Raw genomic sequence first — 22,053 nt, 5'->3', positions numbered from 1 at the left:
ACAGGATCAGTGGGAAACCGGGCTCAGGAAAGTCTACCCTCATGAAACACATCTTAGACGATGCGAGAACACAAAATCACCTGAAAATATGGGCTCGAGGAGATGGGACATCTGATACTCCTTTGATCATCGGCAGCTTTTTCTTCTGGAACAGCGGAACGGTAGAGCAGAGATCTCAGCTTGGAATGCTTCGATCCCTATTGTGATACCGTCACTCTGGCTCAAACGATATGGAAAGTACTTGGCGGATGGTCCTCACGCAGTCTGGTCCGAAACTTGGACTTTGAGCATGCTAATGGCGGCGTTGAAACGTCTGACCAGTCAACAAGAGATGCCTTGCAAGTTGTTCTTTCTGATCGATGGTCTTGATGAGTTTGATGGAGACCACGAAGTCCTCGCAGGTTTTTTCAACGACATGTCAAAGAATTTCGTTCAAAACAGCAAAAGCACAGTCAAAATTTGTGTCTCGAGTCGACTATATGTCGTTTTCCAGGAAAACTTCGCGGGCTCACGGATGTTGAAGTTGCAAGACCTGACACTTCCGGATATCGCCCTTTTTGTACGTGATAGATTCCTTAAGGACGGAACTTTCAAAATGCTAGCAGCTCGAGAGCCTGAAGCAACCACTCACCTCATTCAAGCTGTGGTCTCAAAAGCCAGCGGCGTCTTCCTCTGGGTATTCATCGTTATCAAAGATCTTCTCTGAGGGAATCGAAACCGAGACACGATACCTGACCTTTGGCGCCGGCTTGACGCACTTCCAAGCGAAATTGAACCATTGTACGTCAGGATAATGTCTCAAATCGACGAAGCGTATCTCGTCTGGGCATCCAAGACTTTCCAGCTTAGACGAACAGCACCTCAAGTCATCATACCAAAGGAATTCAACGTTGTGGAACAAGGTTGTCTAACTCTTGCCGAATTATATTACGCTCTCGATGAGGACCTCGACAGTCAGGCCGTCACTCAGATGAATCAAAACGAGCTGGAGAAAATCTCCCGCGAAACGGAATACCACATCACAGCCAGGTGTGCCTGTCTACTGGAAATCACTAAAGCGCATAGGAAATCCGAGTGTCATGTTCAGTATCTCCATCGGGCTGCGAAGGACTTCTTAGAGGAGTCACCTCGCTGGGAGACTGTTTTGAACCATACAAATGGTTCTGAATTCAATCCATGGTTTCGATGATGCGAAGTAAAAGCCTGCTGGCCCGCCGATTGGTTAGCAGTAGTACCGAGCCTGACATACGCGCATTAACGCGTGTATGCTTTACTATGCTCGCGCTTGCTATGAGGATAGAGAAAATCAGCATGAGCAAAGTTATGATACTAGACGACGCTGAAGATCTGTTGGAAAACCATAATGTCAGCCTCATCAGTGGATATGATTTTGAAGGGTGGGACTTCCGTCGTCTACCCGGAAATAGCGTTCCTCAAAGCATGAATAGTTACCTTCTTTCCTGTGCCCTGGCTCTCAGCTTCTCAGAATATGTAGCCTTGAGATTGAGCCAACTTGGCGGACAGCATCCTGAAGCCAAGAAAATTGCTGCGACCCACATACTACACTACGTCGCACGTCGAAAGCTATTCGAGCCCTTGGAAATGAATATGGCTTCTGTTCTGGTCCAGAAAGGAGCTGATGTCAACTCTCCGGTCAAAGGAAATGAGGGTCGGACTCTATGGCAATTTATTCTGAGATCCCAAATTCCATTGACCGGCGTGAACCCACAAGATACTCTGAACAAATCAAAATCACTCAATCCTCGATTACCACACTTCATGATTGCTGCCTTAGCCTCTAAGACTAGTCCAGATTTGTCGAGTCCGATATCTCTGGGCTCACTGACCGACTATGTTAAGGCACTGAACGACTATGTTAAGGCATATATACTTCCAAGCTACCCAGAGGAAGCAGAGCAAACGAGAATGCTATCCAAAGAGCAGAGGCAGCCTCTCAAAAGTTGGAAGCTGTAACGTCCGTGAATCTACTTAAAAAGCAACATTGGTGGAAGATAACAGTGTGAGAATACTCTACCAGATGAAATTACATGCTTAAGACCTGTCACATGTTACAAGATATTTAAGAGAAATTCAGATTTATTGAAGCTGGAGCAAAATGTGTATGTTCTGGTCTTCATACGTAATCTTTTAGCTCTGATTGATGAATATGGTACATTCGATTACTGGTTCAGATTAACATCAAGAAAGTATTCCAATTGCTTGGAAGCGTTCATGATAGTGTAAGCGCGGTCACCAACTCGAGAAGTTGCGGGATTTTCACGAACAATGAGCTCGCGAATTTAATGTCCGAGATGCATTCATTTCTTTCGTCAAATTCTCCTCTCTCTATTGTGTTGGGGATGCGAGGTCTTGCGAGCAATACTTCGGTGAGAGCAAATACTCAGCGAGTTCGACATTACCCGGGGAGAGCCTTGCACCTCGCCTGTCCACTGCCTGTGGCACAGCCCTACAGGAAACACTTCAAAAACCTCAACATAGCCGCATGATTTCTCATTTCCAGAAACCTTTCCATCGTTTTATTCTAGTCAAAAACGCGTGGTTATCATCGCAAAACCCACTTGTTCGATATGCCTCTGAAAGGCTTACTGCGCCACGTTACTATGGCAGGACCCAAGGGCAAGACAGCGTCTTCCTCCTCCTCTTCCAAAACTCCCCCAAGCTTTCCCCAATTCCCCAACCTACCTCTAGAGATCCGCCAGAAAATATGGCGTGAGACAATTCCTGGACCCCGCGTCATGCTCATCACCCTCTCAAAATCGAAACCGGGAATAGCAACCACAAAGCCTGCATCCTACGGCGGTCGTCACCCAGCACTTCTCTCCGTCGACCGAGTCTCACGCGCTGAAGGTCTTCGCATTTTGCATCCCAGATTCAATGCATTCTGGAATTTTGATCTCGATATCCCGTATTTCGAAATCAAGGATAATTCCGACGACAATGTGGTTCTCTTGGCGCAGCTGGCGAGGGAGGGCTTGCTCAATGAGTTTAGGACTATTGCTGTTGATTGGATGTTGTGGAGGTGGCAGATGGCGACTCAAACTATGGAATTCAGGGTTACTTTTGGGAATAAGTTTGGGGGTTATGAACACCCGTAAGTGTGACTTGAGTTCGGTGCACTGTTCCCTTTACATCTGCAGACTCGCTAATGACTCGCTTGTCATGATAGGATCATAACAATCAATGCGCTCCCCAATATCAAGAGATGCAGCTTCATTTATACGGACCATACGCTACAAGCTGATCTGGTCACTGGCAAACCCTGGTCTCTTGGTCTCATGACTGAACAGACTGCTCTCACTGACGAGTGGGCTGTCGTTGAGGCTGACATGGCTCGACAAGTCGCGAAGCTGAAGGAAACGGGTAAGATCGGAGAATGGAATCCACTGAATATCAAGTTACGGAGAGGCGTGGAGATTGACTTCTGTGGCATACATGGGAGAGAGAGGGAGTGTTTACCCAAGGATAAACTGAAAAGACCATTGGCTGGGTGGGAGATGGATTGGTTTGGCTGAGATGAATCGGGAACTTGGATCCCCGACTGACGAATTGCTCTCGAGTTTATTTTGCATCCGAAGATCCGTGCTATCACTTATTCCTCCGATTTCTCGTCTTGTGTTTTGAGTCTTGTCGTACTTGAAGTTATTAGACCAAAGCTAATATTATTGTCGCTCCCAGGAATGCTGCAGTGAGGACTTGAGGTGAATGCGTCACTTTGGCAGGATATGTTTTCGTCAATGTACATCGACTATTAAGAACGATCGACAAGTGCGCGCATTTCTGCGTAGGTAACATCGTTCGTATCCGTGTTACAACTGAACACGAGGTCACGAGTCTTGATAGCATCGCGGCAACGTTAATTACGAACTACTATTTCAACCTGCAATCTTTAGCGGTGACATCACGCCCAAACAAATGTTTCATCTGTCGTGATCTTATCGCCTAAGTTTAGCATTGCCCGTCAGATCATTACGACTTTCTTACTAGAACGGAGATCTCGGCATTGTTGTTTTCCTTTCTCGCTTAGTAGGTTCTTACTCTTTCTTGGGTCCAATACGAGTAATATGTTGTCAAATGAAATCGGATCTCGGGTTAAGAGTCCCGAGCTACTTTGACATGTCTTCTTAAGTCGGTGAGAATCGTATTCGTCTGGCCATCACCTTCCGGAACAGACAATTAGAGGCATGTCGTGTTGGTAATTCGTGAAGGATCGTCGGTCACGTGTGGAACCAATGCCAACCAACAACGCCACCGTTGGAGATGTCCCCACATCGACTAAAGCTCTCAAAATCAGTCGAAACCTAACCCTCTGAGCCTCAGCTGTCAAACCCAGCCACGTTGCTTCCAACGATATTCTTACTGCACTGCACGGTTTCTCAGCCCTATGCTACCTGTGGTTCGAAGACCAAGCGACTAAAATCATCAGCATCGGTGGCAAGCCACCAAGGCTGACATTCGTATCCAACACACCATCTTATCGGAGCTGATCCAGATGCCTTCTCTGTTTTGTCATCGCCACGATGGCAGTGGAGACACGCCTCGCCCAAAATAAATCAGTGGAGCCTTGCTCGCAATTGCAGTAAAAAGCTTAAATTTTTAGCTTCTTTGCGACTGAAACCTAATCCCCAATTTCCGGATGGTCGAGTTCTCGCTTTGAAGGTTGTTTGCTGCTTGATTCTTGCTACAGCTTCATAAGTTATTTATTCATTCAGAGTCTGTGCAATATTGATGTTTTGTTGTTGTCGGATTGTTCGAACAGTGGCTTGTCAATTGCAAGCTGAACAAGTAATATCACGCTTTTCAGCAGAAAACGACAAGTCTTCTCAGTCAGATTCGGCCTCGGCCTCGGCCCTTCATCGTAGTAAGCTTGAAGGCATCGTGAGAGCTCAAGCTCACTCAGAGCTCAGCCCCGCTTATCCTGTGGCTCCATTTCAACTCCTCGGACTTCTGCCCCTCCACACTTCACTCGTATTGAGTCTAGCGATATGCACTCGGCATCCTACAGCTACTGCGCAATAGCTCCTGTATCTTTTCTTAGCTCTCGTATGCAGCCTCGTGAAGTGTTGGCAAGTGTTGGCAAGTGATCGATCCAGTGATGCTCATTCTATCCTGACGTTAGATGTCTGTCGTAGCAGCATGTTTTCAGGTATATATATGACAATGATCCTACCTCTCGTTCCCATCATTCTCCATCATCATCGCATTCGCATTCGCACAACTATCCTCCACACAAACACTTTTTGCTAAGAACTTTCTTACCATACAAACAACCTTCATCATGCAACTCTCAACCATCATCAGCTTGGCCGCCGGCGCCGCTCTCACTCAAGCTGCACCACTTCAAAGCCGCACCAACTACGCCAATGTAGTCTTCCACGGCGCCGCAGATGCAGCCTACTCTCTTTCCGTTCCTCTTGACGGAACCTTGACCAACACTGGTATGTTTTGATCATCACCTGACGCACCAGTTCTCGGCTAACACATCTCCAGGCAACGTTCTCTCGATCTCCTCCGTCTCTTCCTACGACGTCAACGTCGCCACCGAGTGTACCCTTCACACAGTCGACTACCCACCCGCACTCGTCGAAGGCCCAGCCAACACCTGGGTCGTTGGTCCCCCACAGACCGTAAACTCCATCTCTTGCACCAAGGGCACCACACCACCCCAACCTCCACGATCAGCATCCATCGTCATCGAGTTCGATGGCGCGGATCCAGACAAGGGAGCTTTCTACAAGGTTACCGTCCCTCTTGATGGATCCGTCGTCCCAACCAACAATGTTCTGAGCATCTCGACTCTTGTCTCTAACTTTGATGCCTTGGCTACCAACTGCAACTTTGTTTACGTTGATGGCTCTGCTGCGCTTGCTCGATTGAGCGCTGACAGATGGGCTGTTGGACCTCCTCAGACTATCATCAGTGTTTCTTGCCACGCATAAGTGGGAAGATCACTGCTAAAAGCTTTTAAGCTTTGATATGCTGGGGAAATGGAAATGGCTGGGCATTGGGACACAGTTTGGGAAATTGATAATTTGCATTTTCATGGTCGGGTTACATGGTTTGGTGAGGTTGGATTGGGCACTGGCTGAAGGTAATTCATGATTGTGTTAACGGCTATATGATTAAATAGAATAATGCTGCAGTCACTGCGCTTCAAAGACTTCACACGTGTTGATACTTCAGAAGTGAATCCTGCTGGGCGTCAACTGAGCAAGAACCTTTAGCTATAAATCTATCCCAAAGATACCTGTGAGCTGTAATAGAATTCCGCGGATGAGGGAAGACGATACAGTGTCTCTCCATCCCCAGGTCTTCTCTTTGAAAACTTCTGATTCTTTGTTTTTGGGGAGTACGAAACAATGGAAGTCAACAACACTAAGCGAAGAAGCGTATCCTTGCATGCCGCCGGCTTGGGTGGACATACATTATTCTATTGGATTTTGCCGCCAATTTAATTTTCGCTATCAAAGTGTTAATCACCATCAGAGAAGCAGGACTTCTTTCCAGTCTCTACACGGAACTTTCGTCGTGTGATGAGTTTTGGAATAACCTTATTTCTTTTTCGACTACTGGATCACTAATGAGGAAATTTGCGTTGTATGGATTGAGCGATAACTCTTGTCCCTGCTCGAGAAGTATAATGACTCCGAGTTCACGCGCGGGATTCTGATTTGGTGTTTCTGTCGTGCCGTTGGTACACAATTTATATGTTTTTCCTCCCCTCCACGCACGTGGCTGCCTGCACTTGCAGGCGGTGAATGTAAAAAAAGATGTTTTGAAGTAAGCACGCGGTGACGACAAAAATAACCTCCCGGGATTTACATAAACACTATTCGCAAGATCATTCATTTTGTTCTGGGTCACTGGGAAGTGAATATATACAGAGAATTGAAAAGTGCGATGTGCTCTAGAGTTTCTGCTGACCAAGCTCGTTCAGTACAGAAGTGAGTACGTGCGCGGGGAAACATGATCTTTCAATTGTCCAGATCAAATGTACGAGGCCTCAATCAAATATCCAACAGTGAACTAAGCGTTGCATTAGCCATGGTCTATCTGCCACCTGGAGATCACTCTTTGACTTACCTTCGAATGTCTCAAGATAGCATCCCACATGATGGTTAAGTACGCATCGTTCGGGGAATGTATGTATGGACTGCTAGTCCTGATCACCTCATCACACACGTAGCTTGCAGCTGCAACAATAAAATGTCAGCCAACTTCTCTCTTCAATCTTTCAACCTCTGCAATCCGGACTTTTGGTAGCGATTCGTAAAAGGACGTGGAGGGGGAGGAATGCTCACGGAAGCCATTGGCATAAGCAGAGGCGTGGTCGGAGCATCCATATCCGCACTTATCAGTGGTATATGTGATGCCAGTGTACTGGGTTACGATCTTGCGGACGTAGGTGACGAGTCCAGAGTCACTGTAGTCGGTGTAGACACTGACTTTGCCGGATGGAGAGTATCCCGTCATATCTGAAGCCCCAAATTTTGTCAGCACAATTTTGAACCTCTTGCTGGATACATAATACTGTCCAGAAATCGGATAGCATGAATTGGAGAGCGATAAAGGGAGGGAATTCTGCATACCTTGCACAACAACAGCTAAAACATTCTTTCCCGTGCTGGCATAGTTGCTGAAGACGGCCTGGGATCCGAGAAGACCACCCTCTTCGCCGCCATAGAAATGGAACTCGATTGTATTCTTGGGCTTGAATCCTGAAGCGGCGATGACCCGGAGAGCTTCAAGGATAGTGACGACGCCAGATCCATTGTCATCTGCACCGGGACCTCGGGCAGTGGAAGAGCCTCCGGTACTGTCGTAGTGAGCACCTACGATGACTGCAGCAATGTAAGTATAGGTTTGTGGTAGAGCAGAATTCATCGAAGAAATGGAAATGGTGTGTAAGAATTGATGAGACGAACCAAGATTTGGGCTTGTTCCTGGGATCTTGGCAATGATGGAAGGTTGATTAAAAGAATGCGTGAAGGTGGTGACTGTGATAGCTGCGTTGGTTGAAGCGATGGTCTTTACTTGCGAGAGTAACCACGTTCCGGCTTGGGTGCCGTAGGTAGAACGATAGTATCGATTGAAATAGCTAGTTGTGTGTAAGCTTGCGCGGCTTTTGGAACCTCTCCTTGGTAGACATCAACTTACTTGGTCAAAGTCGTCAACCAGCTCTTCGGACCGGTCGTGTTGAGTTTGGCAATCAAAGCATTGGCCTCAGTCGTATGTGTCAGTGCTGTGGGGTAAGTGACAGCACGAGCTTGGATAGCGGATTCGTTTGGGACAGTGGAAAGGCGACTGAGAACCGTCTCATTCTGATACTCGAGTTAGCCCAAGACATTTTACTTCCAAAAATCAGAATGAGTACCTTGATGTCTGTGATGTCGATGAATCCAATGTTCTTAGCGACGTACTGGGTAATCTTCTGCTCTTCAGTGACCCACACTCCAGGATCAGCTTCGGAGGTCTTGATTAAACGAAGACTTCCATCGTTGGCAACTCTGCTATCCGTTGGAGGCAGTGCCGCAACCAAAGACAGAGAAGCAACAAAAGCCGGAAGAATTGAAGAGATATGCATTTTGAAAACAAATCAGAGACAAATCGACTTGAATGTTTAGCAAGATACTCACGGTACAAGCAGTCTATATAGCAATCCATCGTCCGTCGGTTCTTGGTCGGCACGCCCTAATTGCAATCATGCAATCATCTTCATGTCTCGGCACTCACCAGCGCAGGCGAATGGCAGGATAGCAGCGGCATCGTGCAGTACCAAGAGTCTTGTACCTTCCACAAGCCTTCGTCTCCGATCGAACGACCCGAGCGACCTTCTTGAAGCGGGATAACCCCAGCAGCGGCAATGAGATCTGCTGCACGGCATAGCATCGGTAGTGGTTAAATCTTATCTTTGTTTCTCTGCACTTTGGCTTGTCGAAGCGATTATCAACTGTGATTGGATGCGGAGAGGGCCGTAAGGCTTGGTTTCTGATGCCAAGTATGGCTGGTGTGGTGGAGACCTTGCAAAGACTGTGAACTTCTTGATGTGGTTAGTACAATTATCGCAACTCCCGCTTTGAGTAGTTTCTCTACCGCAGCAAGAGGCAATTGAAGCAGGGCTGATTATGTTCGGTGTGCGTAATGAATAGCATTCGTGCTTCGAAGCTTGAGGTTCGTCATGCTGGTAAAGACAAAGGTTTACATCAAGACAACAACAGAAGAAAAATGCATCATAGAAACTCGGGGGTTTGAGAAGGCCAGGATATCTTTGGACCAAAGATCCGTGCAAATTATCATGAATTAATATAAAGACTTTTCCGTTTTAGCAACCACTTGCCTTCCCTATCGCCTGCTCTCGGATTTCCCTCTTTCCTGGAGAACTTGGTTTAGGACGTGACATAGCTATAGCGTCACGACAAAACTTCTCATCGGAGTTGAACTCCAGAAATAGAGTAGACATTATGAGTTATCAACGAAACGTAGCACCAACAAGATACTTTGCGAGAACTAATGGTGCAGTACTTTTACCAACGAAATGCCAACGAGCCGCATTTATATGCTATAGAAGCAACTGTCCTCAGGTTACCTCTTCCGCATGTAGCACCATATCATACACGCTTACAGATTTGATGTACAGAAAACGTTAAAAACAAGGAAATATACACGCGCATGTTAAAGTGGCGGAAGTGGCCGAGACAATTGAACTTCTCAACGCCATGAACCAGAACCCACTCAGGTCTTTCGCTTCTTGGACTTGGAGGGCTTTGTATCCTCCTCGTCATCTGCAGACCGCTTGGCTCCATCGCCGCCCTCAATGAGTTGGACGAGTCCGTCCTCATCTAACGTGATAAGACCTAGAGTCTCGATTTTCTCCAGCCTGCGCACCTGCAGTTAGCATGGGATGTCCGAAGAAGGTTCTTCCCGAGCGAAACGGGTAGCGCGGGGGAATATACTTTGTCGGTCCCGCATCATTACCCACGACAACATAACTTGTCTTGCTACTCAAACTGCTGGCAACCTTCCCACCATAATTTACGACCAGCTTTTCAGCATTCTTCCTCCCCAGTGTTGGCGGAACCCCAGTGACACAGATCGAGAGTCCATTCAGTGCAGTTCCCATGCCTCCCAGCAATGTCTTGTAATTGTCTGGCAGCTCCGACTCATCCACGGCGCCTTTGGGCTTCGTCGCGTTCGCCGCGCGCTGCTCTGCTGGTGTTTTTGTTTTCTTCGGCGCGACAATCTTCGCTTCCTTGTCCTCTTTGTCTTCCTTCTTGATAGCTTTGGCTTTCGCAGGCTTCGTGTCCTCAACTGCATCGACGGTCATGCTGCCTCCGACCAAGTTCTGTACTTCGATCCTCGGCTTGCCATTGCCTTCTTTTTTAGCTACACTAACGCGCTCGTTCGCAGATTCGAGGGAGGCATGGACAGAATCGATCGATGTGCCCAGGAGGACAATGAAGACCGATGTGGATGTGGAGGCCGCGGCTTTCTTTGGAGGCATGTTTGTGGTAGAAACAATCAACAGCTCGCTGGTTGAACTGGAAGAGGGGTTCTTTTGCAGTCAATTGGAATGAGACGTGGTCAAATTCAACTTAATCTGTCAAGCCGAGTGGCACAGCAGAATCCAAGCAATCGCGTCTGGATAAATTCGCGTTCGCAGTGTAGGTAGCGCATTGACACGAGAGCACGTGCTTTTATTTACACCGTTGTAACATATCTCCCTTACTTACATCGTCCTTTTTTCCCCTTCAAATAATGTTCCTCTGCTCAGTGAATGGAAATTCGTCTTGAGTTATTTGGTTATCAATTGCTTGCGGGTTCCAGTTGGTGACAAATTTCGACATATGGTAAAACTTGTCCGACATTTCTTTTCTTCGTCGCCTAGTCGCCAACTCCTTTCATTCTGGTATATTTGGGGTGACATTAGTCTCCACATCTCATCACACCAAGTACACAGTTATATCACTTGGTTTAAGCCCTTTCTTCTTGAATCTATATGTTGCAATGCAACAAGCCGGTGCTCTCACATCAGGCCAAGCGTCTGGGAAGCTAAACAAACCGATATTTTCAGTCAGTGGTACGGGTCAACACAAAGAGAGTGGCAGAAGTATCAACCTCCCGTATGCGCCATTGGCAGAAGTAATAGAAACGAACTTTGTAAGGTGTATCCGGAATCTGGAAGAAGTTTCTGCGCTGGTCTTTGTTCTAAAGATAGCCTTTTCGATGGAGTAGGCGGCTATGCCTCAACAATGAAGACCGGCATTCTCTAATCATAATTCTCCAGAGACTTATCAAGTGTTTACGAAACTGCACAGAAATTTACATGAGCTCTCAAGGCTCCAGTCTCACTGATAGACCTAGCTGAGATATATAGCCATCCACAAGGAAACGGCGCGTGTTAGGATCCCCACGTTCTCGCAACTCAAATATATTGCAAAAGTGATCTGTACCATCTTTTCTATTGCCTGATACGGAGAAAACACTCCGAAAAAAGATAGACATATCAGCGCAAATACGCTTATGGTATGTAATCCACTGGCTCTGGTCCACTACCTTATTTCTTTATCCACGCTTGCCCAACGCTCAGGCTTCAGTATTGCTGAGCTACATGCTGCAGAATCTCTGGCTCCATATTACGCGCCCACAGATACCAAACTTCTGACGGCACCTCGACCACTAAATCTTGCACCCAAGTATCCTGATTTTGCCAAGCACTAATGGGAGTACCCGCTGCCGAATTGATAGGCGGTGTTTCTTATCAGGAACCTGGAAAAACAATGTACTGCCATCTCTATTTTTCAAAAACCCCGTGTTGGTCATTGTATGTGGGATCCAGTTCTCACTGGTGAGTACACTCGAGTCCCCATCTCGGAATACCAATAGGCCTCCAACCGTGAAAAGGCAGTATGCGTTACCGTATCAGGCCTAGCCTTCGAGAGATTCCATAAGGACCTGGATCTGGATTGTAATATAAAATCAGTCGTCTTTCATTCATTTCGATCTGGCTCTCTCGAGCTGAAGTATCGCAGAACTCTAGGTACAATACTATCACATGATTTCTTCCTCCTTGCTGCTTCATAGCGCTGTTACCCCTCTTTGTTGATCTCTACGGATACAAGCGAGCCGAGTTGTCCGCGGCCCAATTTCGTAGTCTCGGTATTCGGACTCACGTCCATCCTCCTAATTCCCCAACCACCTCAAAATTGACTCAAAAGATCGTTCATGAGCGTGGCCAATCACGTCGTCACTGGTTATTCCAAACATGTGGTTCAGTCACTGGTTGTGCGATTCCTCGGTAATGGGCATCCGACAGATGGACACAACGATTGCGATTGGTTTCAACTGGGAAACTGCTCCGTAGGAAGAAGTCTAAATGCTATGGCATTTGGGATAGAATCAAAGGAGCGGAGAGAACGGGTACGGGACGTCGATCAATGCGGAGGTGGTCCACGGTCACGTGGTACTAGTCAGGTTTGATATTGAGTAATATACTTCTGACAGGAGAATGTCCCAAGTTGCAATAAAAGCTTAATAAATTTTGCAATAAACGCTTGATAACCTGAGACTCCTGGCTCTGTCACCCTAAATCTGAAATGATTTCTTGCAAGATGCAGAAGGATATGTCAAAGTGTTTCACGAACACCTCAAGAAGATGAAATACTGTTAGCCTTCTTGAGTAATGATTGGTCACATCTCTGCGGTCTTCAAGTCTGCCACTGCTGCATCCGCCTTCAAATTTCCTCGGGGTCTCGACTTTTCGCCAAATTTACAGATGGGGCTTTCCATGACTTCGTGGCTTGCGGCAATCCGGGGTTAAAGTTTGCGTTTCGAGCAACAGTGGTAGTAGCCAAATGCAGCAAAGACATCGTGCTCATAACGCAAATATCATAGTAAAGCAAAATGTAGTATCTTATAACAGCGGATGGAATATACATCCTCAAAAGTGAAATATTCCAAAGCTCTCTTTTGATACACGTGACGCTGTTGCTTTCGCTTGGTGCTCGGTTACTCTCGCGAAAACTCTCGTTTCCAGCCTCTATGGCTTCCTATTCTTGTGGAAGCAGAGCAGCCACACTCACAGCGAAAATTCAAATCGATCATCGTGAACTTCTCCTCCTCCCGACATCGTGAACTTCTCCTCCTCCCGACATCGTGAAGTCGAATCCAGTGGAGCAGCGGCGCAGTTCTGAGCCGCCTCCGCCAAAATGGACTCTAGCTTCCCCCGCATTCTCGGCTTGCCGATCCATCCCCGGACCTCAACACCATCCCCCATCAGTCTCAAGTGCGTCTCTTCCACTTGGCCGGCACTTCCTCACATCCATTTCAAGCCAATGAAGCATTGAAACCATAGCGGCCACCAGTTGCGAGGCCGCAAATCATACAGAACTCAGAAAGCCAGTGACTCGTGCAACGACAAGCATCCCCAAGGGAGCCGGGGCCGCATCGTACGACGCTCCATTGGCCAGCAACGCGCCATAATTCCGTTCCGTTACTCCATGACGCGACCATGAATTGGAAAATGCCTTGAGAAGCAAATACCATCTCTTCAGTTGTTGTGAGAGAAGTGATTGAAAATGGAAAAAGAGGGAGATCGGCTGTCCCATTCTTTTATTTGTGTTGTAGGATGCTTTCAAAATATGTTCTCGGGATTCAGGAGCGTAAAGCAGGACAAGCCGAATTTCGACCTAATAAGCTGTTTTGGATCGTCATCTCCAGGGCATGGCAATCGAAGACTCCCTGGACAACTCTAGCTCCTCCCCAGCCAATAACAAAAGCCGAGCTCGGATAGTTCCTGGAATTCAAGAACTATCTTCAAGCTTCCCCACCACAAGCAGCCACACTTGCACCCATCTGAACAGCTTCACTTCAGGGGTGATGTTGGTGATGCTGCTATGCGTCCTACCAGGATCGTCTGATCGCCTGGTTGGATCTAGGAGCTATCACTACCTGAAAAGAATCCGGGGATCCGCAGGTGCGGAGCTGTGGAAGGCCCAAAACGCAGAGCTACATAATGCATTGGAGCCCCCCAGGTTCCTCTCCCTCCTCTCTGATCAGATTTCTTTGTGAGTATTTCAAGCTTTTCTCTACACGTCAGCAAAACTTTATACCCTACCTCAGTCAAAATGGCAGCAGCCACCGCACATGATGCTCAAGCTCCTATGGAGAAGGATTTCAGCAACAATGGGTACACGAATGGCAATGGACAGAACTCGTATCACTTGAACGATACCAGTATGGACAGTGACACAGCATTGAAGAGAATCAGAACAGCTGGAAGCATTTCCATCTCGCCTGAGCTTTTCGAGAAGATCTACCTTTCGCCTCAGAACCAAGTAAAGGGTGATTTACGAAAGACATTCGGTAACCCAACTCCAGTGTGAGTTCAGTCCAGCCTTCTTGTCACTCGATCTTGACTGACTGATCTGCAGTGCCATTTGTGGCTTTCTCCTCTGCCTATCTCCTCTCTGCTGTATTCTTATGGGATGGCGAGGCTCTGGCGGCAATGGTGCCTCTGGAATGTGAGTTACTGCGCAAATATTAAAATCTCAGCATTAGACTAACGACGTGCAGTGGCTCTTACTTCTTCTTTGGCGGTGTTATGATGATGGTCGGTGGCTTCCTTGAATTCATTCTTGGAAACACTTTCCCATTCGTGGTTTTCATGTCTTTCGGCGCTTTCTGGCTCACATTCGCGTCAACTCTTCAACCATTTTACTACGCCTATGGATCTTATGCACCTCCCGGCGAACCAGAATCTGCGGGTATTGCAACAGTCGGATTCACATCCTCATTCGCATTCTTCCTTCTCTTCATGGGAGTTCTTTGCTTCGTCTATCTCATCTGCTCTCTCCGCACCAACGTCGTCTTCGTCATTATCTTCTTCACTCTCGTCCCAGCTTTCGGTCTCCTTGCTGGCGTTTACTGGCAAACCGCTCTTGCTATTAGCACAGGAGATGCTTCGCACGCAGAGACGGCTCACAGATGTCAAGTCGCTGCTGGTGCGTTCACGTTTGTCACATCTATGGCCGGATGGTGGATCTTCGCCGCTATCATGCTCGCTGCACTTGACTTCCCAATCCAACTACCAGTTGGGGACCTGTCCACCATCATCAAGGGTGCCAGTGAGAGGCAGAAGGCTAAGGAGAATATGGTTTGAGTCTTGTGTGTACGAAACGCACCAGGAGAACGGAACAGAACTCGCTTCAAGAGGCAAGGGTGGGTGTATGTGGTCGCGGAGATATAGTGAGTCGGTGGGGTGTCATTTAGCTGATGTTACCGGGATATCCAATATCGATAGCGATATGGTGCTGGCTGGGAGGATAGCGTTGCATTGAATTCTTGGGTGCTGGGGCCGGAGCTGAAGTATTTTGCTTCATGGATCATACTTAATAATTGACCAATTTTCAAAATACAAATCAATCCTTCAAAGTTACATATATCTGATTTGATTCTCACAATTCTCACGATTATTACATATATGATCAGCTTTAGCTACATAATTGACATGTTTTCAATAAAGGGTTCTTCTTAACCACTACTCATTCGCAAGCTCCGTGCTTAACACCGAACTCCTCCCCATATTTTAGAGGCTGTCATGGAGTCGCTCAGAATTGCCTTCATCTCCACGCCCCAAACTCAATCTCACTTTCCCCAAGCCCAAAGCAATGAAACACCCCAACGCACGTCACGCTCCAGGCCCAAAACACACAGAAACCAGCTCGCCCTTCCAATTCAGTCCAACACCTCAATACAGCAGTCCAGACCTATCACTTAGCCCAAACAGTCAAACTTGCAATGACTGGATGGCGCACCTTAGCGCTTGTGGCGTGAAGGGATGAGCTTTCCCCGCGTTTGTGGATTGCAATGTTGATTTTGGTTGGGGGACTGGGCGTTTTGGCTTTCCCTTGGTCCGCTGGACACTATTCCCGGGCTCAGGGCGATGGGATTAAGCTATGCTGTGCGATTTCCTCGGAGGCTGGAATGAGTAGAGATAATCAAGGAAGTTTTGGGAGCACGGACACGTCTAGACTTCGGCGACTGGTATTTCTCGCTGAATCTCGTTCTTTGTGGAGCCTGTTGAGGTGAATGAAGGATTGTTGTTTTGATACATCACGTGACGGCCCAGTAGAAGGATTTGATGACAGTATATAATATCTGTACTATTAGGTACACTGTAAGAGATTTAGAGCCAAAGTTTCAGCTAGTTTGCATCGTTTTTGGTCTTGTAGACAATCGCCGCGCGCTTCAAGTGTCTGCATTGTCCTCACGAGTTGATTTGATTGAGAGAATGCTTGATTGAACAAAGACCCAACAAGGAAATAAGAGAGCAGCAACAGTTGTCATAAATTATTACTTGGTACAATCTCTACACATGTAATTTTTTCAATTTGTAATGCTGCAGATCCAAGTCGTGCTATCCCCTTCTGACTCTTCTCCTAGTCTCGCTTAATCCACCGACCGACCCCTGATGAAGTGAGCTTGGGACTGCCATGCTCTGGGAGCTTGATAGATATCAAGACCCTGGTTGTTATCAAGAAAAACAGGTGCCAGTCCCTGGTCTGTCCACAAGCTGCGGATTTGCTAGGCAGCGTCCGTTCGGGTCAAATGGTCCTGGCTCTTAGATTCAACCATGGTTTCACATTTATAGGAAGCAATTGGAGCATGTCATGAGGTGAACTTGATAACTTCCATCATGTTACTCTTTTCATTTGGATAATTAACAAGCCCTCCAGAGCTAAGATGCTCATTACTTTCAGCTGATGACCGACAATTCCCGAAACGTCCACAGAGGGAGTTGAAAACGACCTTCGAATTTTCAAGCTGTCTCATGGATACAAGAATTATCGTCCGTTCATCGCACCGTATGCTTTGAAATAGATTGTTTGTTATCAAGTGCGGAAATGAACCACGTCTCCTCGATCTGACGTGTTTCACTACCACTTCACGGAGTGTAGCCATCTCAAATAAACTACTTGCCGCACAAGTGCTACATGAGGTAGTTTGGCAACTGTACCCGTGACGCGAGTGTCCAAACATGGGTGCAGATCGTAGAGAATTGTAATTGCTGCGTGCACCACCTATGTGGATATCCCGACTAGTTCGTGAAAGCTACTATATGGGAGTACAGGACACCAAGTATCTCGGGCACGAGTGCATCTTGATGTCGTCCAGAGAACTGAATATGAAACAGAACATACTGCGATGAAGATCGCAATCATCATAGAAACAGAGAAATTCAAATGACGTCGTGAAAATAGAAATCCTTAAAAGCTCTCCAGAAACCCATATTCTCCTACGAGATTCTGTTCAGCGTACCCAAATTGATGAACAGAACAATCTCTGTCAACAAAACGCGAAGTGATCCGGCAATATGCATCTCCTTCCTTTCGTCGCACTCGCAACATGCGTGGTAGCTGTACCTGCACAAATTGGTTAGCATTTGCCTGATCGTCAGCCATTTCTGTCGTTTCTAACATGATAGCAGATATCCTGATCACTTCTGAAGCCCCAGAGGTATGAATGCCAAGCATTGAAATTCTCTCACGAATTGGAGCTAACTTATCCCAGCACTCCAACACCATCCACAACGCCAATCATGTCTTCGAAGAACCCAGCTGCGTCGCAGCCGTCGGAAAGCAATGTGAACCCTGGATCGAAGGTCGAACTTGCTGCCCAGGCCTCACCTGTATCACCGCCTACCGCACGATGATCTGTGTCGAAGAGAACATCTTCATCAAGTCAAAGGTTCATGTCGAAAACGATAAGGAGAAGTGCATGCCCGAATGGAAGATCCCAGATAAGGACGAGAATCATTGGCTGTGTCACTTGGGATGGGACATCGGTACACCGCATCCGTGCTGTGATCCCGAGACTAGCTGCCAGAAGCTGCCGTACCCTCCTATTCCGGATGAAGGGTTTGGCTGGGGATGTCTTCCAAAGAGACCGGATGAGAATGTGAGTTGAATGTTGATGAGATGGCACCGGCAGACAGTGACTTGCTGCTCGACTTAGATGGTGCCCCGTCTGGATCTCGTATAACCAACACAGACCATATAACCTATCTTATAGAGAGTAGTGAAATGGACGAACAACTTTGACTGTCAGTCAGAGGGACTAATGTACGCTCTCGCCTGCTATAACAAGATAACGTGTTTGTTTTCTATCCCCATTGTAACATCTCGCGCTGTTGTAACAGCTACCAAGTGTCTGATTAGGCCATCATTCCGTCAATAGAATTGTTTGAATGTTGCTGCTGCTGTGGTTCGCACATTCTGTACTACGCGGAAGGTCGCCGATCAATAGATTTCTGCAGTGATTGTGTCCCCGCCACCATGAACCACAGCATGGAAAAGTGATGCTCGGGCAAGCCACTTCAGCCCTTCAAACTCTAGCACACGATCATGGCAGCAGCATGGAACGAAACGAGCATCAAAAGCACATCTACAGAATGCTGCATCATGTCCTGAGAGAAATTGTGAGATTGTTTACTCAGAATAGGGGTCAAGTCGGCTAGGCTCGGTAAGCGACGGGAACGTGCTTGGCGAACAAACAAACCTCGAAGACCACTGTTGCTCACTTTTCATCATCGTGCTTAAGTTTCACAGACGAGGGACTGCTGGAGATCTCCATGAACCGGAGTAGAGCTACAGAGATGTCAGATGCAGAACATCAAGGTCCTGCTTTACCGAGCAAGCCATGAAATCATACTGCATACCATCGTCAAGAGGTAGTTTAGCGGAGGTAACACGCCAGTGCTGTGAGATGGCATCATGGGCTGGAAGTGTTAACTTCTCGTAATTGGATATCCAAAATACAGTTTCTAGAGTCCAATCAATTTATTCGAGCAGCTGTGCCAGGAACTTGGATTTTATTGTGAAAGTGCGGGGTTACATCTCATAGGTATAATGTTGCGGGGTACTGCGGGGGAGTTTACCAGGGACTATTTCCGTCTTTCCATGGCCATGCGATATAAGTGGACTGTAGATTCAGACAATCCACAATTATACGCGATTCAGTATATAAGCCACACTATCAACAAACAAAGAGTTTGATCATAATAAATATTAAAAAAATGGGTTCAAATGCACACGCCTGGGCCGACCTCCCCAGCCAACTCAAAAACGCCGTCCCGAAATTCAACAATCTCAAAAGATCCTCAATTCCAAGCATTCGCCGATACCCCCGAGATCAAATATCCTATCACATTCGGCATCAAAGCCGCCGGATCCGACAATGCAGTTTTCGTCACAGTCAACAGCAAGAGCGGTGTTGCGGAAATAGGCGACCACAAGAAAGCCTTGTTTACACTATCCGCCTTACCCGAACAATGGCAGGAGTTCTTCAAGCCAGTCCCAGCGATGCCGTACCAGAGCTACTGGGGCATGTTCGGCATGAACATCAAGCAGGATGGAATTGAGGTCTTGGGCGATCAATTGGCGTTCAACAAGTATACACATTTCTGGCGTCGAGCACTGGAGGTCCTGCATGATGCTCAGTGTGGAGAGATGAGGGTGGATTCGCAGGTGGAGCCGGATGAAGATCACATTGTGGGGAGATATGTGTATATCGATGCTCCTGTTTGGGGACGATGCAAGGTTTTCTATGAGGCGAGTGGAGAGGGGAAACAGCAGATTGTGTTCTTACATACGGCTGGGTCGGATAGTCGTCAATACCATGGGGTTATGAATAATCCTACGATGCGGCAGAAATGTAGCATGGTTGCGTTCGATCTTCCTGGTCATGGCAGGAGCTTCCCTTCACAATTACCTCCGGGATCGCATACCAACACTGAGGATGCATATGTTGGAACTATTGCTGCGATGGTGAAGGCTTTGAAGTTGAACAAGCCTATCATCTGCGGTGCTTCGATGGCTGGACAGGTGTGCCTCGCTGTTGCGATCCGAGCTGATGAGGTTGGTGCGGGAGGAACAATCCCTCTGCAGGGGCACGTACTACACTTATTGCACTGCGTAGTCAGCGCTGACAACATGCAGGTCCGACTACCTGAATATGGAGAGACAATTTCATGACCGCTCTCCCAACGTCAACCAATCTCTCTACAACCCAGAATGGGTATACGGCGTAAGCATCCCCAATCTCATTCCAGCCCTTCAACTCACTCACAACAACAGATGATGTGTCCCACAGCACCACTCAAAAACCGCCAACTCATCTGGCATCTTTATTCCGCCCAAGCGTACGGTATTTTCCATGGCGATCTCGACTTCTACTTCGGCGGATGGGACGGTCGATCTCGCGTTGGCAAAATCGACACCAAGAAATGCCCTGTCTTCATGCTGACGGGTGAGTATGACTGGAGTAACACACGAGCCATGGCGCAGGCGACTTGTGATAAGATTCCTGGTGCGAAGCATAAGGCCATGCCGGAGTTGGGACATTTCCCTGCTACGGAAAATCCGGATAAGTTTGTACCACATCTGATTGAGGCTATTGAGCATATTCAGAAGACTAGGCAGGGTTGAGGATAGTTTGGGGTGAGATAGTCGAAATGTTGTTTTTGGTAGCTGGGACTGGAATGACGGCATATTCTGTGTATCATATTATTTGAGGCTTCAAAACTGTAATATAGTGCAATAAAGAATACCAATCGCTACCTCCCACCTCATGGAACCGTAAATCTGCACTTACACACGACTTCAATGTTGGATCACGGGTTTAGCCAAGAGGTCACCCAGTGGTCTCTGGGATCGTTCCTGATATATGTCCATTGATCTAATTGTTTTTCAAAAATGGAAGGTGGCTTTTGAGAAGCCGAGCAATTTGGCCTCGGTCACTTCAAACTGAGTAGGCTATCTGCTTCGCCAGACCATCAAAGAAGCCTTCCACCATCTGCCATCAAATCAGCCAGGTCCATGATCAATTATACTGCACTCACCAATCTCAATACTCGTCCCAGTCGCATAATCCGCCTTCGCAAGATAAAGATACGCCTCAGCAATATCATCCGGCGTAGCCACAAACCCCACCGGCTGAACCGTACTCTCAAAGATCTCCTGCTGCTTCTCCTCAGACTGTCCCAGCTTCCCCCAAAGTTCAGTCTTCACCAACCCAGGAACAACGACATTGACTCTGACTTTGTTCTCTGCAAGGTCAGAAGCAAGGCCTTTAGTCAGGGCGATGACGCCAGCGTTCAGTGCGCCGCCTGTTGCGGCGCCTTTGCCGGGCTTGATGCCTGCGATGCCGGATGTGAGGGTGAGGGAGCCGCCGGGGGAGATGAGATTGTGTTTCTTGACGGCTGTTTTGGGGGTTTGGGTCAGTAATACGACAGTAATACGACAGCTTGAAAGTCGACTGTGGAGATCTACCTTTTCCAATGACAACAGACCCCCAGAATTTGACCCCAAACAAATGCTTCGCTTCATCCAAGTTTAGCTCTTCCAGCTTCCCTCGGATAATAATATCCACTGCAGAGAAAACAATATGATCAACAGGAGCAAGGCCTCTCAGAACCTCGACAAAGGCGTCTTCTTCTCGGACATTTCCGACTGCGCCGGATACGGCTGGGGAGTTCAGTCGCTTGACTGCATCGTTGACACGGTCTTGGTTGGAGGAGATGACTGTTACTTTGGCGCCGGCATCGAGGAATGCTTGAGCGGCTCCGAAACCAATTCTGGAGAGGGTGAGTACTTCTTGAACGATAGCTTTCTAGGAGTCGAGGCTTTCATACCCTGAAGTACCTCCTACCACGACGACTTTCTTGTTCAAGAGCTTATCTGCTGATTTGACCATTTATACAGTTAATTGAGTATGTGCAGAGACGCCGGTTTTGAGAGTGAAAGATTGGAGGAAGGGTATGTATATTTCAAATTGCGCTGCAATTAATTGTATGTCGTCTTTGAAATCAAAGGCAAGCAGCCAATTGATGGGCTTGAAGACGTGCGACGGAAAGTCAGTAACCGAATGAGATCCATGCCATCGCGGACATCTAACGTCATCCCCGCAGAACTTCTGCAATCCTCGTCAAAAGTGGGGTGGTGTAAACAAAAGCGACATCGATGCGACAACATTATCAAA

General features: G+C 47.4%; 11 protein-coding genes across 11 annotated transcripts; 8 read left to right on the top strand and 3 right to left on the bottom strand.

Moving 5' to 3' along the window:
• Positions 1-289: 289 nt before the first annotated feature.
• Positions 290-706, top strand: ONS95_012657 (uncharacterized protein; the record flags this gene model as incomplete). The annotated part of the gene is made up of 1 exon (XM_058506301.1): positions 290-706. One exon carries the CDS (start codon positions 290-292, stop codon positions 704-706), a length of 417 nt encoding a protein of 138 aa, XP_058358828.1.
• An 87-nt stretch (positions 707-793) lies between these two features.
• Positions 794-1,189, top strand: ONS95_012656 (uncharacterized protein; the record flags this gene model as incomplete). The annotated part of the gene is made up of 1 exon (XM_058506300.1): positions 794-1,189. One exon carries the CDS (start codon positions 794-796, stop codon positions 1,187-1,189), a length of 396 nt encoding a protein of 131 aa, XP_058358827.1.
• Positions 1,190-1,311: 122 nt separating this feature from the next.
• Positions 1,312-1,974, top strand: ONS95_012655 (uncharacterized protein; the record flags this gene model as incomplete). Its single annotated transcript, XM_058506299.1, has 1 exon — positions 1,312-1,974. The coding sequence occupies one exon, from the start codon at positions 1,312-1,314 to the stop codon at positions 1,972-1,974; it is 663 nt and encodes a 220-aa protein (XP_058358826.1).
• A 614-nt stretch (positions 1,975-2,588) lies between these two features.
• ONS95_012654 (uncharacterized protein) lies at positions 2,589-3,533 on the top strand (the record flags this gene model as incomplete). Its single annotated transcript, XM_058506298.1, has 2 exons — positions 2,589-3,112; positions 3,188-3,533. The coding sequence occupies 2 exons, from the start codon at positions 2,589-2,591 to the stop codon at positions 3,531-3,533; spliced, it is 870 nt and encodes a 289-aa protein (XP_058358825.1).
• A 1,763-nt stretch (positions 3,534-5,296) lies between these two features.
• ONS95_012653 (uncharacterized protein) lies at positions 5,297-5,957 on the top strand (the record flags this gene model as incomplete). Its single annotated transcript, XM_058506297.1, has 2 exons — positions 5,297-5,456; positions 5,509-5,957. 2 exons carry the CDS (start codon positions 5,297-5,299, stop codon positions 5,955-5,957), a joined length of 609 nt encoding a protein of 202 aa, XP_058358824.1.
• Positions 5,958-6,178: 221 nt separating this feature from the next.
• Positions 6,179-8,631, bottom strand: ONS95_012652 (uncharacterized protein). The gene is made up of 7 exons (XM_058506296.1): positions 8,393-8,631; positions 8,176-8,339; positions 7,944-8,116; positions 7,608-7,859; positions 7,320-7,493; positions 7,102-7,211; positions 6,179-7,044 (listed from the first exon to the last, which is right to left on the bottom strand). The coding sequence occupies exons 1-7, from the start codon at positions 8,600-8,602 to the stop codon at positions 7,006-7,008; spliced, it is 1,122 nt and encodes a 373-aa protein (XP_058358823.1). The 5' UTR covers positions 8,603-8,631; the 3' UTR covers positions 6,179-7,005.
• A 915-nt stretch (positions 8,632-9,546) lies between these two features.
• On the bottom strand, positions 9,547-10,784 carry ONS95_012651 (uncharacterized protein). The gene is made up of 2 exons (XM_058506295.1): positions 9,972-10,784; positions 9,547-9,895 (listed from the first exon to the last, which is right to left on the bottom strand). The coding sequence occupies exons 1-2, from the start codon at positions 10,517-10,519 to the stop codon at positions 9,751-9,753; spliced, it is 693 nt and encodes a 230-aa protein (XP_058358822.1). The 5' UTR covers positions 10,520-10,784; the 3' UTR covers positions 9,547-9,750.
• Positions 10,785-14,141: 3,357 nt separating this feature from the next.
• ONS95_012650 (uncharacterized protein) lies at positions 14,142-15,175 on the top strand (the record flags this gene model as incomplete). Its single annotated transcript, XM_058506294.1, has 3 exons — positions 14,142-14,395; positions 14,448-14,537; positions 14,590-15,175. 3 exons carry the CDS (start codon positions 14,142-14,144, stop codon positions 15,173-15,175), a joined length of 930 nt encoding a protein of 309 aa, XP_058358821.1.
• A 2,214-nt stretch (positions 15,176-17,389) lies between these two features.
• ONS95_012649 (uncharacterized protein) lies at positions 17,390-17,982 on the top strand (the record flags this gene model as incomplete). The annotated part of the gene is made up of 3 exons (XM_058506293.1): positions 17,390-17,450; positions 17,504-17,532; positions 17,587-17,982. 3 exons carry the CDS (start codon positions 17,390-17,392, stop codon positions 17,980-17,982), a joined length of 486 nt encoding a protein of 161 aa, XP_058358820.1.
• A 1,118-nt stretch (positions 17,983-19,100) lies between these two features.
• On the top strand, positions 19,101-20,501 carry ONS95_012648 (uncharacterized protein; the record flags this gene model as incomplete). The annotated part of the gene is made up of 3 exons (XM_058506292.1): positions 19,101-19,963; positions 20,013-20,100; positions 20,151-20,501. 3 exons carry the CDS (start codon positions 19,101-19,103, stop codon positions 20,499-20,501), a joined length of 1,302 nt encoding a protein of 433 aa, XP_058358819.1.
• Positions 20,502-20,848: 347 nt separating this feature from the next.
• ONS95_012647 (uncharacterized protein) lies at positions 20,849-21,768 on the bottom strand (the record flags this gene model as incomplete). Its single annotated transcript, XM_058506291.1, has 4 exons — positions 20,849-20,868; positions 20,915-21,274; positions 21,345-21,649; positions 21,707-21,768. 4 exons carry the CDS (start codon positions 21,766-21,768, stop codon positions 20,849-20,851), a joined length of 747 nt encoding a protein of 248 aa, XP_058358818.1.
• Between the last annotated feature and the right edge of the window lie 285 nt (positions 21,769-22,053).

This window comes from Cadophora gregata (assembly GCF_030347475.1).
Source record: "Cadophora gregata isolate MNR1 chromosome Unknown scaffold_6, whole genome shotgun sequence".
Taxonomy (NCBI): Eukaryota; Fungi; Ascomycota; class Leotiomycetes; order Helotiales; family Ploettnerulaceae; genus Cadophora; species Cadophora gregata.
The sequence above is the reverse complement of the archived record's forward strand: the minus strand, read 5'-3'. Positions and strand labels throughout refer to the sequence as shown.